At 39.5% G+C, this 16,536-nt stretch overlaps 1 protein-coding gene across 1 annotated transcript; it reads right to left on the bottom strand.

Moving 5' to 3' along the window:
* Positions 1 to 1,885: 1,885 nt before the first annotated feature.
* On the bottom strand, positions 1,886 to 16,279 carry sae1 (SUMO1 activating enzyme subunit 1). The gene is made up of 9 exons (XM_080053491.1): positions 16,097 to 16,279; positions 15,158 to 15,269; positions 14,280 to 14,453; positions 11,225 to 11,370; positions 10,791 to 10,890; positions 8,234 to 8,339; positions 4,453 to 4,597; positions 3,774 to 3,843; positions 1,886 to 2,103 (listed from the first exon to the last, which is right to left on the bottom strand). Exons 1-9 carry the CDS (start codon positions 16,195 to 16,197, stop codon positions 2,011 to 2,013), a joined length of 1,047 nt encoding a protein of 348 aa, XP_079909617.1. The 5' UTR covers positions 16,198 to 16,279; the 3' UTR covers positions 1,886 to 2,010.
* Between the last annotated feature and the right edge of the window lie 257 nt (positions 16,280 to 16,536).

Below are 16,536 nucleotides of genomic sequence, written 5' to 3'. Positions count from 1 at the left end.
ACACACACACTGTCTGTTACTGAGTCAACAGGCAGCATTTCGACCAGATATCCTCACGTAAACGCTCTCATCAGAATGAGCCAATGATGAAGCTCCTGGAGCAAAAGCAGGGCTCTGATTGGTTGCAACAGCAGGCACTTGGCCTTTGCTGCCAATTGGAGGAATAAACAGAGAAAGTGACCACACAGCGGGTGGCACCAAACTGGGATTTGAGTGTGCGCGTTTGTGTGTGTGTGTGTGTGTATGTGTGTGCATGTGTGTGTGTGTGTGTGTGTGTGTGTGTGTGTGTGTAGAGTAAGTCAAGTAAAGACAGAACATGAAAGAAAAATGAGACAAGAAAGTGGAAAAATTAAATTATAGAAATAAATTACAGTACAGTCAGCATGTGGAGTGCTGGGTGGATGTGTGTGTGTGTGTGTGTGTGCAGATAAGAGTTTAGCTTTTAATTAAAGGGGCAGAATGAGTTTAGAGGAACGCTCCATAATTAATCTCCTTTCCTAATCCCAAGGAAAAGAGCAGTGGCACACTATGACAACACTACACCACTCAACACTGGACTTGTGTGTTACTTCACTTCATGTGTAGTTAGTTATTTTGCATTCAGCGTCTCGACTCATATGGTTTTCATACTCTATCAGTCTCTGTGTTGAACTCACAATGAACTCAGTGTGTGAATGGACCCGCTGTGCGTAACATAATATTATAACAAGTTAGGATTGAGACCTGGTATTTGGAGAAGAATCAGTTCGACTTTACATTTCACAACAGAAATTCTTGTTTCTCTACTATGAGTTACAAAAAAAAGTTTGATTCCCAATCCGAAATGAGAGTTTTGTGTTCTCCCAACAACAACCAGGACCAAAGTTGTGGTTGTTTTCTCTCTCATATTATGTTCCATGATATTATATTTATTTGTGCTATATGATTTATATGCTAAATAAAAAAGCTAATACCAAGAAGTTAGAACACATTTACAGCAGGTGACTTGAAGTGTTGAAGTATTACCGATTACAATTCTGAGATTACCAGTACAGGTAAACAATTTAAAAAATGAACCCTAATCTGTAAACAAGAAAAAGAGTTAAATAATATATTCTAATACAGAAACTATTTTTAATCTGAAAACTACCAGTGCGTTTAAATAAAGATCTACAAATGATATCAAAATCAGCACCTGCACTGTTTCTACAGAATCTCTGTTGGTGTAAACAACATGAATCGTTTTTTTTTCTCTCCATCCAAGACCAATCAACAATGGCATTTCAGGTTCAACAGGTCTGACAAACAGGTTCAACCACAGACACGAGACCATGATGCTGGTTTTCCCCCTGTGATGCTCAGTTGTTGTTGTTGTTGCCTTATAGGAGGAAGAGGAGAGGAAATGCTTTGAGTTATTTGCTCCACAGGCTCATTTGAACGCTGCCCCCTCCCGCCTCTGATCCTCTGCTGCATGTCATCACTATACAGCCATGTGTGGTGGTGTCACATGACGGGCCATGAGAGGTTATTACCAAATACAGTCAAACCCTCGGCTGAACATCATAGGACCACCAACTGCCTCCAGCCTTCACACTCACACACCAACTGAACATAAATCCTACACACTGATTTTTATCTTATTACTACTGAGATTCTCAACAGTGATGATATAAACCCAAAATATTTCAAGATTAGATATTACATTTCCCCTCAATTTATTTACTTCTTAAACAAAGTGATGATTGTTAATGATGATTTTTTCAATTCTCCAGCTCATCAAAACAGGCGAAAAAAATGATTGTTAAATAATCCAGAGACATAATCCTTTTACTAGACAATGTTTTATTATCAAATGTAGAAAAAAAAAGAAAATATCATGACGTACATGGGATCAAAACCCCCCCCCCCCCCTAAAAAACAGATTTTAAACTGAATGACTTGTGGAGCAACTTCTGACATAAATAATCATACGGAACAAACTAAGGAGAATAGAGAGTTGGCTGGACTTTGAGTTGAAGAGGTGCGACGTGTTCAGTTTGGTCCAAAGTAGTCGACCACGCCGTTCCCTTTACGACCATCGAAGAAGAAGAAGTTCCTGTGTGGAGCGTCTCGTTGGGACAGAGCCTGAAGGGAAGACAGGGCACAGAACAATTCAACTTTGGAAAGAGATGTTCTTCTTTTAAACAATGCATCATCAGTCTATGAAATATGAATAAAATCAGGTTTATTAATATAGAACATTTAAAAACAACCAGTTGACCAAAGTGCTGTACCAATTTAAGAGCAATAAAGATCATTAAAAGTGACACCAGAAAGTAAAACACTTTATTCAGATTATCAACTCATTTACAACTCAGTTTATACAGAAAAAAAAACAATAATTAACACTTTTTAAAGTGTCCATAAGTCCAAAAGAGGAGTTCAGTTCTGTGTGTGTGTGAGGGAAATCCTTCAGATTCACCCGGAGTGACATCTGTTGCAGTAGGTTTCATCATCACAGACACAGCAGGTTGGCCTTGTATCAATATAATACCGTCTAACCCCCTCCCTCCCCACACACACACACACACACACACACACACACACACACACACACACACACACACACACACACACACACACACACACACACACACACACACACACACACACACACACACACACACACACACACACACACACACACACACACACACACACACACACACACACACACACACACACACACACACACACACACACACACACACACACACACACACACACACACACACACACACACACACACACACACACACACACACACACACACACACACACAGTCTTACCCTGACCTACTGTTCCACCTCAGTCTGAGGTCACCGTCTATGAAATCTTATTCAGCTCATGCACTGATAAACCTTCACTATACATCGGTGTGTTCAACTTCATGCTATAAATCTTGATGCTGTTTTTCTGTGTGAGATGAATCTAAATGATTATATCAACCTATTCCAATGATTTTTACTTCCACTGTGATGTTTGACAATAAAGTTTATTGATCTTAAAACATCTTTGTAATTACCCATTTTCAAAGATTATTGACCAAAACAATGTCTATGTTAAGTGTATTTAAGGAATATTTGTCAATATATTATTTTTTTTCTCTCTCAGATATCACCAATAACGCCTGATGAGTCGGATCGTAAACAGCTATATATTCTGTGGGAATACTGTATGTACAGTGTTCAGTCATGTGTTCTTCCCATTATGTTATATCAATACGTGCACTGTTCGGTTCAGCTGGAGGACAGTGGAAACCATTTCTCCTTTTGCGAGTCTGCTGCTGCCAGAGCGTCACACTGCGTCTCCACGAGGTCACAGTGAAAATGACTTCTACACAGAGTCATTCTGAAGCCCAACCAGAAAGCAGCTGAGCGGCCACCTGTCAGCCAACACAGTCCCTTTAAACACCGGACTGTCCGCCCTAAGTTGTTTACTACAGCAGAATGGAGAACAGGGCTTCTACAGGTTTCAACAGGTTGCATTGAAGAGTTTTTAATAGCTGTTTTTAAACCAATTAAAGACTTATTTCCTGTCCACACAGGCAATAACATGTGTAGGGATATCAAGGTAGATTGATATCCAAGTTACTTTGCAAAGTAAAATGAATGTATTCACATTCATCATGAAAACTATGGTTTTATAGATGCATAACATCTGACAGCATCAACCTATTCCTGAAGTTAAATTACACATGTACTGATTTACCGTCCCTAAAAGGCTTTCTGTTATGTTATGTTCACGTGCTTTACCTTGACCACTTCCTGTCCCAGAACTCCTCCCACCACGGCGCACACTGGAGACATCTCAGAGAAGCAGAAGCTGAAACACACAACACCGTGACTTAATACAAAAGGTGTGAAGTGAAGAAACTAAAACAGAAAAGGAGTATCTCCAGATCCACTAATGATCCATTCCTGAGAGTGTGCTTTATTCTTTGAGTTGTCTGTTGCTGCAGCCGTTAGAGAGAGCCGTTAAAGACTGAGTTAAACTGTGCAAGTACATCTATTGTAGACTGTGTTAATGTGGAATATGTTCAGTCTCAAAACACTGGTGTTTATTTGGCTAGGCCACAGATCTGTCCGACCCCACAGTTCGGATGTGAAGGTGACTTGCCCGTTGATCAGGGACTTGTGAGAGCAGCTGATAACAGCAAAGTTGTTTTGAGGTTTTTTGCATGTCTATGGGGATGGGAGGGTTGGGTTTTTTTAATTTTCTTCTCTTCATTTTATTTGCCGTTTCTTTTTCTCTGTTGTTGTTTTTAATCTCTGTAAGGCACTTTGAGCTACTTTTGTATGAAAAGCGCGATAAATAAAAATTGATTGATTGAATTAAATGATAATCCTCCACTTCCTACTGCAGTGAAATATCCATCCAATATCTCCCTTCACTTGTGTACAATGTCACACATCAGGTGAAGATGCCTCATACCTGGTGAATTCATCATTCAGGAGGTCGCTGCTCACTGACAAAGCCTCCAGGACGTCATCACGGATCTGTCTGAGGAGCTGGCTGTCCGCTGCAAAGGATTGTGGGTCGGGGTCACGGCCTTTGTCGGTACGGAATTTCAGCAGAACTGTGGAGACGGAGTAAAAGGAAAAGAGTAGGAGAGACGAGAAAGACAGTTAAGAATCGCTTTACAAAGGAATATTTTCCATTGAATCAGTTGCACTATTGCCATTTAAATTTGTTCATCACGCTTTCAAGTGACTTCCACTGTGAATTATCATCTTATGGAAAGACAACAACTCAATTGTCTGCTGCTCCCTTTGAAACAGGATAAGATCTGCATGTGGTTGCACCATCAACCACTTCATCCGATTAGACCTACGTTTCCTTACAACACATTAAGAGCATGCATACGCATGCACACGTTCACGTAAGGAAACTTTAGGGTGAAGAACACCCTCTTTTCTGCGTTGGCTGCCGGATTGACTGAAATATTTCTCACAACCAAAAACCATACATGCTTCATTCTGATTTAAAACTCTCAAACAGCAACTGACTCCACCACACACACACACACACACACACACACAAACAAATGTACACTTCACCCCCACATTTCCTGTTCGTCCATTAACTTTAACCACATGAGGAAGTCCTCCCACGGTCATTTCCACCAAACACACACACAGGTAGAGTAAGTAGTCGCGATGAATCATTGTCATACTCAGCTCTGCCCCTTATCAGTCAAACTTTGTTAGAAAGAAAGAGAAAGAGTGCTACGAATGGCAGGATATCAAAACAGGATTTCATAATAGAATAAAATAAAGCGCACATGGATGGAACAATGACAGCATCTCTGAGCCCACATATGTACCGTAGTAATGCACAGATTTAAGTGAAGGGGAAATATTTGAAATGGCCCTAATGTCGTAACCCGAAGGTCAAATACAACAGACAATATATTTTCCCCCCAGACATATATTAAAAGGGCAATATCTGCACAGTGAGTTTCCCTTCAGTTTATCCTTCCAAAATAAAATCTATTTAAAATAAATAAAATCTATTTAAAAAAAATAAAAGGCGAATATATAGATATTCAGAGATACTAATGATAGTAGGCAAAGACACACACACACACACACACACACACACACACACACACACACACACACACACACACACACACACACACACACACACACACACACACACACACACACACACACACACACACACACACACACACACACACACACACACACACACACACACACACACACACACACACACACACACACACACACACACACACACACACACACACAATATGTGGTTCAGATCACCGACGGTTCCTAGTGAGACAGGAAGCAGTTATAACAGAGGAAGAGCCACTTCCTCATCGCTCGCCCAAAACAACAACCGCTAGCTCCAATTATAGAAACAGCAAAGGAATAAAAACACTGCGTCCTTTCCACTCAGAAATTAGCTGTGAAACGCATCAAAGTGCAGACAGGGCGAGACAGATCTACAGTGGGTAGCTGGGTTTCAGAGAGGGGGAGTTATTAAAGGCCACAGAGGCTAACACCAAACTGAAATTACGTTTAGAAGAGAAATGCACCTGCACAGGAGGACTGACATCAAGATAATTAGATGCATGATGTTTCCAAAGTCAGTGTGATTACTGAGTTAAATTATCGTGATCCCAATATTAAATCAAAAACAATACCAATAATTATTTTTTGCCGTAATGGATCAGCCCTAGTCTGAACAGGTCAGTAAAGGCCTAAGTATAAATGTATCTATATGAACAGATCTGAACATAATGATAACATTGACCTCACTTAAGAGTTTAACAGTTTTTTGGACTGACAGAGTGGACACATCTGAAATGATCCTGCCCAGCATTACAATAGTTTAAATTTCTTGGTTTTAATCTGTATAATAATCTAAAGGTTGGACCAACATCTGTTTTTTTCCAGTCTGAAAAAAAAGGTACAATAAAAGCTTTTGAAACATTAAAATAGTCATGTCATGCCATGTTTTTGATTACATACATAGTAATATGTATTTGTATGGTGTTATAAGCGTACATTAAAAAAAATAAAAGGATGCAATTATTTTTATGTAATTTGATAATTGGGATGTGCAAAGTCATATCTGGAGGTCTAGCTAGTCATTTGAGATTTGAAGAGCTTTGCAGCAGTGGTACATTCAGGTCCTTAAATCTCAACATTTTAGTAACTGGCTGATGGACAACGTTTGTAAATAAAATAAAATACATAGAACCTATGCCTGGGAATGCACCAATCCTAAAAATATAATTTATTGAGAGTTATTTTATTGAAACTGATAAATTGACATTTGAAGTACGTAACAATCTTTCTTATAACTTGCTGTTGTAAAGCACTGTCATTTCTCTTAGCTGTGCTTTTTGCAAAGGAATTCCTGATTAGTGATGCATTTGAATTATTTTTAAATATGATAACTTAAAGAATTCTATTTCACTGTTTAGTATTTGTGACCAATGCATTCTGCCAAATCTCTTATTGAATTTTCATTATTTTCTACATTTATGCACATTTTGTGGTTATTTCCTGTTGTCAAATGCTTGCTGTGATTGTGGGTAGGTGTTCTCTGTTCTCCGCTCAGTGCACATGACTGGCCATGGACGGCCTGCTGTGATGGAAACTAGTGTGCAGTGTGTGGTGATGGGCCAGGTGACACGCGGGTAAATAACAACTGTAAAAAGGGAAGGTCATCAAACGCTGTAAATAACCTGAAAAACAGGAAGGAACATCGCAGGTTTTACCGAAAGGGTCAAAATGTTCTTTTGAGTTCATAGTCCTAAATATTTGACATTTAGTAATATGCGATCATTCACGTGCAACTCAGTGGATAGATATTATTCTTTCCATCAGATTGCTGATCTAATTTTACCGATCTTGTCTATTATCTTTCAAAGCACACCAATGTTTCTATAAAAGATTATCATCCAACAGTTTGCCCTTTGCTCCAGAATGACATTTAACAAACTTTCCGTGCATTATTTTCCGTGCACTTGCACCGATATCTTATCAGCTAATTTAGGACCGGTGCCTTTTGCATGTTCATGGTATGTGTTTCAGTCTCCCACACATTTTCAGTTTCAAATTCCTATACTATATTTTAGGCCTTTCAGAATTGTAGGTCATATTTGATCAAGTCTCTGTTCGGATATACCTTCAGTCCTGCTTCCTTCACAGAAATGCCAGAAGGCATCTCATATTTGCTAATGTCTGTAACTAAACATCATGAAGAAATAGTCTCATCTCATCTCATGAATCTCATGATACAAATTTAATTAATAGTTTCCTATCAAATATGAATTCATTACAAAATATGAAACACTTTACTTCTTGAGAAGACTTGGTTTACTTTCTAGTTCTTATACATAAAATGGTCAAATTGAAAAGTAAACACCTGTGAAGATGTAAAAAAATTTAAAACTCAATTTAAAACTCAGAAGATCAAATCTATGGGGTTTTCTTCATTATTCATGAGTTTGGACAGACTCATTTAATTCTTAACTTAATTAGTGAATTAACAAATATTGAACTATTTCCCATCTACTGTGATAAGAGCCTTAAGTGTCTTAAACATCTGAAAATAAGTTCTGCTCCAATTTACAGTTGAAATCACAAAATAAATCCTAAAAAAGGCTCATTTGGAACCTGTAACCACTCAAATGTTTCACTTTAACTTAATGCAATGAAGCTTTCCGTACCGTGAAGCAGGAAGTAGTCGACTGGTGTCCGCTTCAGACCAGCTTTGGCCTTCTCACTGGTCCAGTCCACCTCCAGAGCCGCCTTCAGAGGGCAATAACTGGACGTCTGATGGGTGGAGATTGAGAAGAAAATAATTAAAAGGTGAATAGTTGGTGATTAACATGTGAATTAATTACCTAAAGTTCAGGACGAACATGAAATCAGTGTCTGCTCGTCATTTGATAAGGAAAAGTGATATTTTTATTTTTATGGATTTTATACTTTTGTGATCATAAATCACAAAAGTATACACAGTCAAGGATTTAAAAAAATATATATATATATATATAAATAAACAGATACACAATATATAACAATAAGCAAGCAGGCAGGCCGAGTACAAACTAGTTCAAGTGTGTAAGGAACAACAGAAAATATTAAGATAGAAAGATTGCATTTGGATTTGAGCAGGAAGAAAAAGTCATCACTAACGATCAAAAGTGTTTTTTCCGTTGGGTGTGATTTTCTCGACATGTTCCACTCCCCCCCATCTTAACATGTTTTTAGTTGAGTAGCTCCAGCCTCTATTTAAAAGGAAGTCATTTTACTCACCGACCATACTGTTGTTTCTTTGAGCGAAAAAGATGAGAAATAAATCATCTTAAAATAGACATCCATTTATAAGTTTGGAATCACCTGACACAACATCTTGATTCATTACGGTCCGATGGTAGATGTTATCTTAAATAAGATGTTTGCAAAAAAAAGGAATGGATTTGTACATGGAGAATAAATCCCTCTATACAATTGTTCAATTATTAGACTGACAGCTGAAAGTGTAAAGAGACAAAGAGGCCTCAGAGCAAGAGCTAAATAAGAATAGAAGAAGTAATGTTCAAGCTTAGCATCAAAAGCTGATGAAAAACGATCGATGGTTTCAATTTAAAACAATATTATACAGGTCCTTCTCATATAATTAGCATATTGTGATAAAGTTGATTATTTTCCATAATGTAATGATAATAATTTAACTTTCATATATTTTAGATTCATTGCACACCAACTGAAATATTTCAGGTCTTTTGTTGTTTTAATACTGATGATTTTGGCATACAGCTCATGAAAACCCCAAATTCCTATCTCAAAAAATTTGCATATCTTGAAAAGGTACTCTAAACGAGCTCTTAACCTAATCATCTGAATCAACTAATGAACTCTAAACACCTGCAAAAGATTCCTGAGGCTTTTAAAAACTCCCAGCCTGGTTCATTACTCAAAACCACAATCATGGGTAAGACTGCCGACCTGACTGCTGTCCAGAAGGCCATCATTGACACCCTCAAGCAAGAGGGTAAGACACAGAAAGAAATTTCTGAGCGAATAGGCTGTTCCCAGAGGGCTGTATCAAGGCACCTCAGTGGGAAGTCTGTGGGAAGGAAAAAGTGTGGCAGAAAACGCTGCACAACCAGAAGAGGTGACCGGACCCTGAGGAGGATTGTGGAGAAGGGCCGATTCCAGACCTTGGGGGACCTGCGGAAGCAGTGGACTGAGTCTGGAGTAGAAACATCCAGAGCCACCGTGCACAGGCGTGTGCAGGAAATGGGCTACAGGTGCCGCATTCCCCAGGTCAAGCCACTTTTGAACCAGAAACAGCGGCAGAAGCGCCTGACCTGGGCTACAGAGAAGCAGCACTGGACTGTTGCTCAGTGGTCCAAAGTACTTTTTTCGGATGAAAGCAAATTTTGCATGTCATTCGGAAATCAAGGTGCCAGAGTCTGGAGGAAGACTGGGGAGAAGGAAATGCCAAAATGCCTGAAGTCCAGTGTCAAGTACCCACAGTCAGTGATGGTCTGGGGTGCCATGTCAGCTGCTGGTGTTGGTCCACTGTGTTTTATCAAAGGCAGGGTCAATGCAGCTAGCTATCATTTTTGGAGCACTTCATGCTTCCATCTGCTGAAAAGCTTTATGGAGATGAAGATTTCATTTTTCAACAAGACCTGGCACCTGCTCACAGTGCCAAAACCACTGGTAAATGGTTTACTGACCATGGTATTACTGTGCTCAATTGGCCTGCCAACTCTCCTGACCTGAACCCCATAGAGAATCTGTGGGATATTGTGAAGAGGAAGTTGAGAGACACCAGACCCAACACTGTGGATGAGCTTAAGGCCGCTATCGAAGCATCCTGGGCCTCCATAACACCTCAGCAGTGCCACAGGCTGATTGCCTCCATGCCACGCCGCATTGAAGCAGTCATTTCTGCGAAAGGATTCCGGACCAAGTATTGAGTGCATAACTGAACATAATTATTTGAAGGTTGACTTTTTTGTATTAAAAACACTTTTCTTTTATTGGTCGGATGAAATATGCTAATTTTTTTAGATAGGGATTTTTTGTTTTTCTTTACTTTTTTGCCAAAATCATCAATATTAAAACAATAACAGGCTTGAACTACTTCAGTTGTGTGTAATGAATCTAAAATATATGAAAGTCTAATGTTTATCAGTACATTACAGAAAATATTGAACTTTATCACAATATGCTAATTATATGAGAAGGACCTGTATATCAACCTACCTTCTTCACCATGGTGGTCTCGTTGGGGTCGATTTTGGCTTTCTTTGCTTTTGGACCGTCGTTAGAGTTTCCAGACGGTTTCACTACTTTGGGTTTCTCCCTAAAATAAGAGAGATATTTAACAGTGTGCTCACATACCATTCTAAATACACAAGCACCTATCCATTCATTCTACCTGCAGTGGATCTGATAGCTAGAAAAAACATCCAAAGATACATCTTATTGATTTTCTTTTCTTTTGTTAAACACTTTGTAACAGTGTTAAGAAAGGTCCTATATAAATAAATAGGAAATGAAATATCTTCTTGAATTGCAATTATTCCAGCCAGGATAACGGGACATTAAATATTCATATCGTCCTATGCCTATGGACAGCTGGACAATGGACAAATTAACACACACACACACATCGAACAGCCGCAAAGTCCACTCACTCCACATAGTTATGCTCCTTTCCAAGGTTGCAGAACATGTAGCCATAGTAACCGTAGACGTCCCCACAGAAGACCTTGATGTTGTTCTTGGAGCAGAGCTGGTCGACGCGCACCATCAGGTCTCTGGAGCAGCCTGTCAGACACACCTGAGGGAGAAAGAACAGAGGTCAGAGGTGCTGTCTGATCAATAAACAGTATCAATACTAACTTCCTGTTGCATTGTTCTTCTGATCCATTCTTTTACTTAATATTGTCTTAGTCAGTCCGTGTTTACCGAGTTCTGTTGTATTTTGATATTGTTCTTTTTATTTTATTTTTTTAATTTGTGACACTTTGTGTTGCCTTTCGCTGTGTGTGAAAAGTTCAATACAAATAAAGTTTGATTGATTGATTTTGTTTAAAGTATTAAAAAGCAAAGTACCGTTAAAGATAAGATGTGTGTGTTCCCCCCTTTTTGCACCTGTAATCTGTTAAAATATTAATGTATGGAACTTAACTCCCACTGTGTTAGGAGACAGACATAAACAGACATATTTTTACTTCTGAAATTGTTTTGCAATTCCCTTATAAAAACAAACTAATCTAATTTTCAAAAACACAACATCTGTGAACGGGGGCTAGTCGGCTGCCAAAATGACCAGGACACCACACCTACAGCAGCAGTCATAGGCAGCATTTGGTGATCACGCACACACACACACACACACACACACACACACACACACACACACACACACACACACACACACACACACACACACACACACACTCACACACACTCACACACACTCACACACACTCACACACATCAGGATGGGCTGCAGTCTGACTGTAAACAACTGAGCGGAGGGCTGGGTCCACCTTATCCTGCCGACCCAGTCCAGCACACCCAAACCTCCCTCAGCTCACTGATAAGACTGATGCTGCATTCAGGGTCCCACATCTCAGACAAGGGTCAAGAACCAGAGGCCACAGACAGATTTAATTTAATACCTTTGACCTCAACATCTGGAATCATCATATGGAAGCATGTACAAGCATATTTTATATGGGGCATAGGTCGCTCATCCGGATTAGTTTAGCTCCAGCACTGGTAGCTAAGGGGAGCAATAGCATGGCTCCGTTTACAGCAAGGAGATAAAATAAACTAATCACTAAATGCTCCTGTGTGCTTGTTCTTCTGACTTGTTTATTTACCACGTTATGTTGTGCTCGTTATTTTTGGCATGTGAAATGAAGGCAGAGTTACAGGTAAGGTTTCTGTCGCCTTACATTGAGCTGGAGAGTGAGGAAAAGCGCCACAAATTGAAAATGTTGAAGTATTCCTATTCCTTCTATGGAAAGAATACATTTTCCGGACTGTTATCCATTAATGTGGCATTTTCTCTGTCCACAGAGAATCATCATACTGTTGACATGCAAAGAGAGCTCCTGAGTGCATCAGTAGCGAGTCAGCTTTACTCTACACACTCTAGTCTACACACTCGGCACTGCTTCTATTGTATTCATCTCTCAGTAATTGGATCCTCTCTCATATGAAAACTGTGTCCACACTCCAACTGCTTTCCACTTTAATCAAGCTCCCTCTCCCGCTGAGCCAAACACACACACATGCAAGGAAGCAGATGAAAGCAACGACGAGTGGTCTACACTTCCTATGTTTTCCATTTATTTTTTATTGGATCTCAAGCTTTTTCAAACTGTCCCGCCATTATTTTTCCTCCCTCCTGCATCCCCCTACCAGCCACCCCATCCCGTCCTCACTTCCCCCTGTCCTACATTCACTCGCCCCCGCACTGACCGCCACGTAGCAGCCCCCGGGGGAGCAAGACAGCCGACAATCCAGACACAAAAGGAGGGAGAGAAACTACTCTAGAATTCTTCTGATGGTGCGATCAAATACATTCTCGCCTTCAGAAGACCAGTGATGAAACGGATGCAGCCTGTGTGATTAGCTGCAGGTGGAAGAGAATGCTGAACACTGGACTGTGCTAAAAACTTGTGCTTCCAAGAAAAACTTCAGATTTGGCCGTTTACAGAGTCTCTTTTGTAAACATAAACATGTAGAAAAATAAAACCCGGACAACCACGGTCAAAAGCTAATTTACTCTCTGGGATCTAAGGCTTAGACCGAATAAATTAATAACCAACTAACTAATGAGTAAATACATTTTAGCCAATCCTAAACCAGGGCTGACAACATGTCATTATTGGAACCAATCATGAGCCAGGGCTGAGTGCATCCTAATTAAGAATACTGTAAGTCAAAGTAAACAAAAGATCCAAAATATAATCCTTTTCTGTAAATGACTCTAAACAATATACACACTTCATTCAGAATAAAAAGGACAAACCAAATGAATTCATTCGGTTTAAAGAAAGCCAACCACCACAAGGATTTTCTTACTGACAAGTGAAGTGAATGTACAATTAGGACCATTCTCCACCCTTTAACACTGCTGTATACCATGCAGGACCATATAAGGCCTTAAAACAGACACTAACCTAATTGTATGATTAACAGGCTGATTGTATCCCAAACCAGAACTGAAAAAGACATTTTATTCAATCCCCATCATGTAAATATAACTATTGTCTGAAGAAAAAGCTAAGCTGAAGACACTTTATAGAGATGAACTTCACATAGGTGTTTTGGTTCTCAAGCCTGGCAGAGCAAAACAAGAAGAGTTTTTGATGCAAGATACAGGCGACAAGCGACATCTAGTGTTCACTCTGAGTGATACAAGACCAACTGTTTAAATTACTATGAGAGAAATAACAATGCTCCTGTAGGAACGCTGTAGCTTGATCGCATGGGGTCCACATGACTCGAGTTTAAAAACAGATTATCATTCAAAACAAATTATCCCAGGAATTTTAAGTGTTAAACGTGGAATTATTAAATTACTATTACACTGAATTCAAAATAATATCAGATTAATTTTTTTCAAACATCCCGTTTATTTGTTGACACTTTAGCATGCATGGTGGTCTCTGAGTGACCCAGTCTGTGTTGTGACTCCCCTGAATTATATATACTTTCATTTCCACTCACCGCATCAAACTGCAGGAAGAAGTCATCCGGTTTGTCCTCCACTGGGTCTGTGTCTGCGTGGACCTTCACCATGGGGTTGAGGTTCTGCGCTCGCTCCAGAGAGGCCTGGGCTCGGTTCTGACCCTGAGCCGACACTGGGACCAGGAACTGAGCCCGACAGGACTCCTCAGACACCTGGTGCAACGCGCACACACACACACACACACACACACACACACACACACACACACACACACACACACACACACACACACACACACACACACACACACACACACACACACACACACACACACACACACACACACACACACACACACACACACACACACACACACACACACACACACACACACACACACACATCAGGGTGAGGGGAAGCTGTGCTTCTAAAGTTTTTTTTTATAGTTTTCTTATTTACAGAACCTCACTCAATACAGCTTAAGCTTCTGTCTGGATGTTAGGAAAATTAAAACTTTCTGTCGAGTGGACATTTATCTCCACTGGCAAATCTGTTTCCATTTCGTTATAATTCAAGATTGTATCAAAGATTTAGTGTCACATAAAAATAAACTTCATTAAGGTGATATGAAACCAGAATTTGTCTCTTTTGCAACGTTGCCAGCCATAATAAAATGAATGCAGAGAAGCTGGTTCTTGACCTCACTAAGAAGTGAAAATCTTTGTAAAATATTACTTTCTACAGGCTCCATCTTGTGGACATATATAGATGCACAGGTCAGGTGTTAAGTTGTATTCTAAAAATAAATATTTCTAGATTCAAAGAAATAAAGAGAGAAGGCGTCATACACTTGAGACAAATTTGTGATATTGACCTGTGTAAATGCAATTAACTAGGCTACAGTTTAAACATTTACCTTTTCATGATCCAGCAGAGTGAGTCCTTTAACTCCAGCCAGGATTAAGTTCTTGGCCACTTCAGCGCCCAGACCACCTAAACCTGCCAGCAGCACACGGGACCCTCGCAACCTGCAGCAAAGAAAAGAAAATATTACACACAAAAACACACGTGCAGACAAAATCAGGCTGATGAAACTCTATTTCATTACTGTTTAGTGTCTGCTTCGGGATGTGATCTTGTGCAGTCTGGGTTCAGTTTGTAACACATTAATTTGAGTTAATGTATCTTTATTTTAAAAGGCATGTCTGCAATAGAGATGCTTATATAAATGTGGATGGACAAGTTAAGCAACAACATACAGTTAAATGAAAATACAAGCAACAATAAGAGTTTAAGATTGCTTTATGCATTTCTTTTGCATGGAGCATTTTCAACATAACCTTAAGCTTATGTGTCCTGACCATAGATAGTATATAAATAGTCCTGACTCCTGTGACCCTTCACTTCAAAAATATGTAGGCCTACGTGTTTTCAGCACAACCAGTCTTTCCCAGTACACTGACACTCCTGTTCGCTCCTGTTTGACTAAAACTGACAACATTTTGTATGTGTGTGTGTATATTTGACTAAAATTATACAACATTTCCAATAATTTATCCTGGAGCCTAAAGTGTTAAAGTCAAAAAGAAATTGTGATTTTGATCCAGACATTCATGATCCCCTCTGGATATATTAACAATTTAAATAATCCTCTGACTATGAATGGAGCCCCAAAAGGTCCTGTAAGGGTAATGCAAAGATCCAAACATGTTTCTCTGAAGGATAACTCCCCACACTGTGTACTACATGAATGATGTATTCCTAAATGAATCTATAAAACGTGTTAAATCAAGGACTTTGTTCCAAACAAGTACAGCAGCAGCTTTAGCCTGAGGAGCTAACGAAGCTAACTGACCTCTTCTGGGCATCGAGCCCCCACAGTCGGATCTGCCGGTCGTACTGAGCCGCCTCCTCCTCGCTGATGACCGGGTCCTCCTTCTCGATCATGTCGATCATTTTTATTTCAGCTCTGAAGACGAGAAAATGCGATGTAAAGAAGAGCTTTTTGTGCAGCTACAGATGTGGATGTTTCAAATGCCGCGACGGTCCCGCTGAATGGGCGCTGGGTTATGACCTCACCAGGAAGAAACAATAGACGGTTTTTATTTTTTTTATAAATCACTGTTTATTTTTTGTTAATTTCTATTTTATTTCTCAATTAATTAGTGTAAACTATTTTATATCAGACCGACTGTTATGCGGTGATATTTGTACAGTTAACATTAGGTTGACATTATCTTTTCAATCTTAAAAACTGTACAGAAATATTTTTTGTCATTTAAATACTGGCCATCA

Source organism: Ammodytes marinus (assembly GCF_949987685.1).
Source record: "Ammodytes marinus genome assembly, chromosome: 3".
Lineage (NCBI taxonomy): Eukaryota > Metazoa > Chordata > Actinopteri > Uranoscopiformes > Ammodytidae > Ammodytes > Ammodytes marinus.
This window is presented reverse-complemented; position numbering and strand designations above follow the sequence as displayed.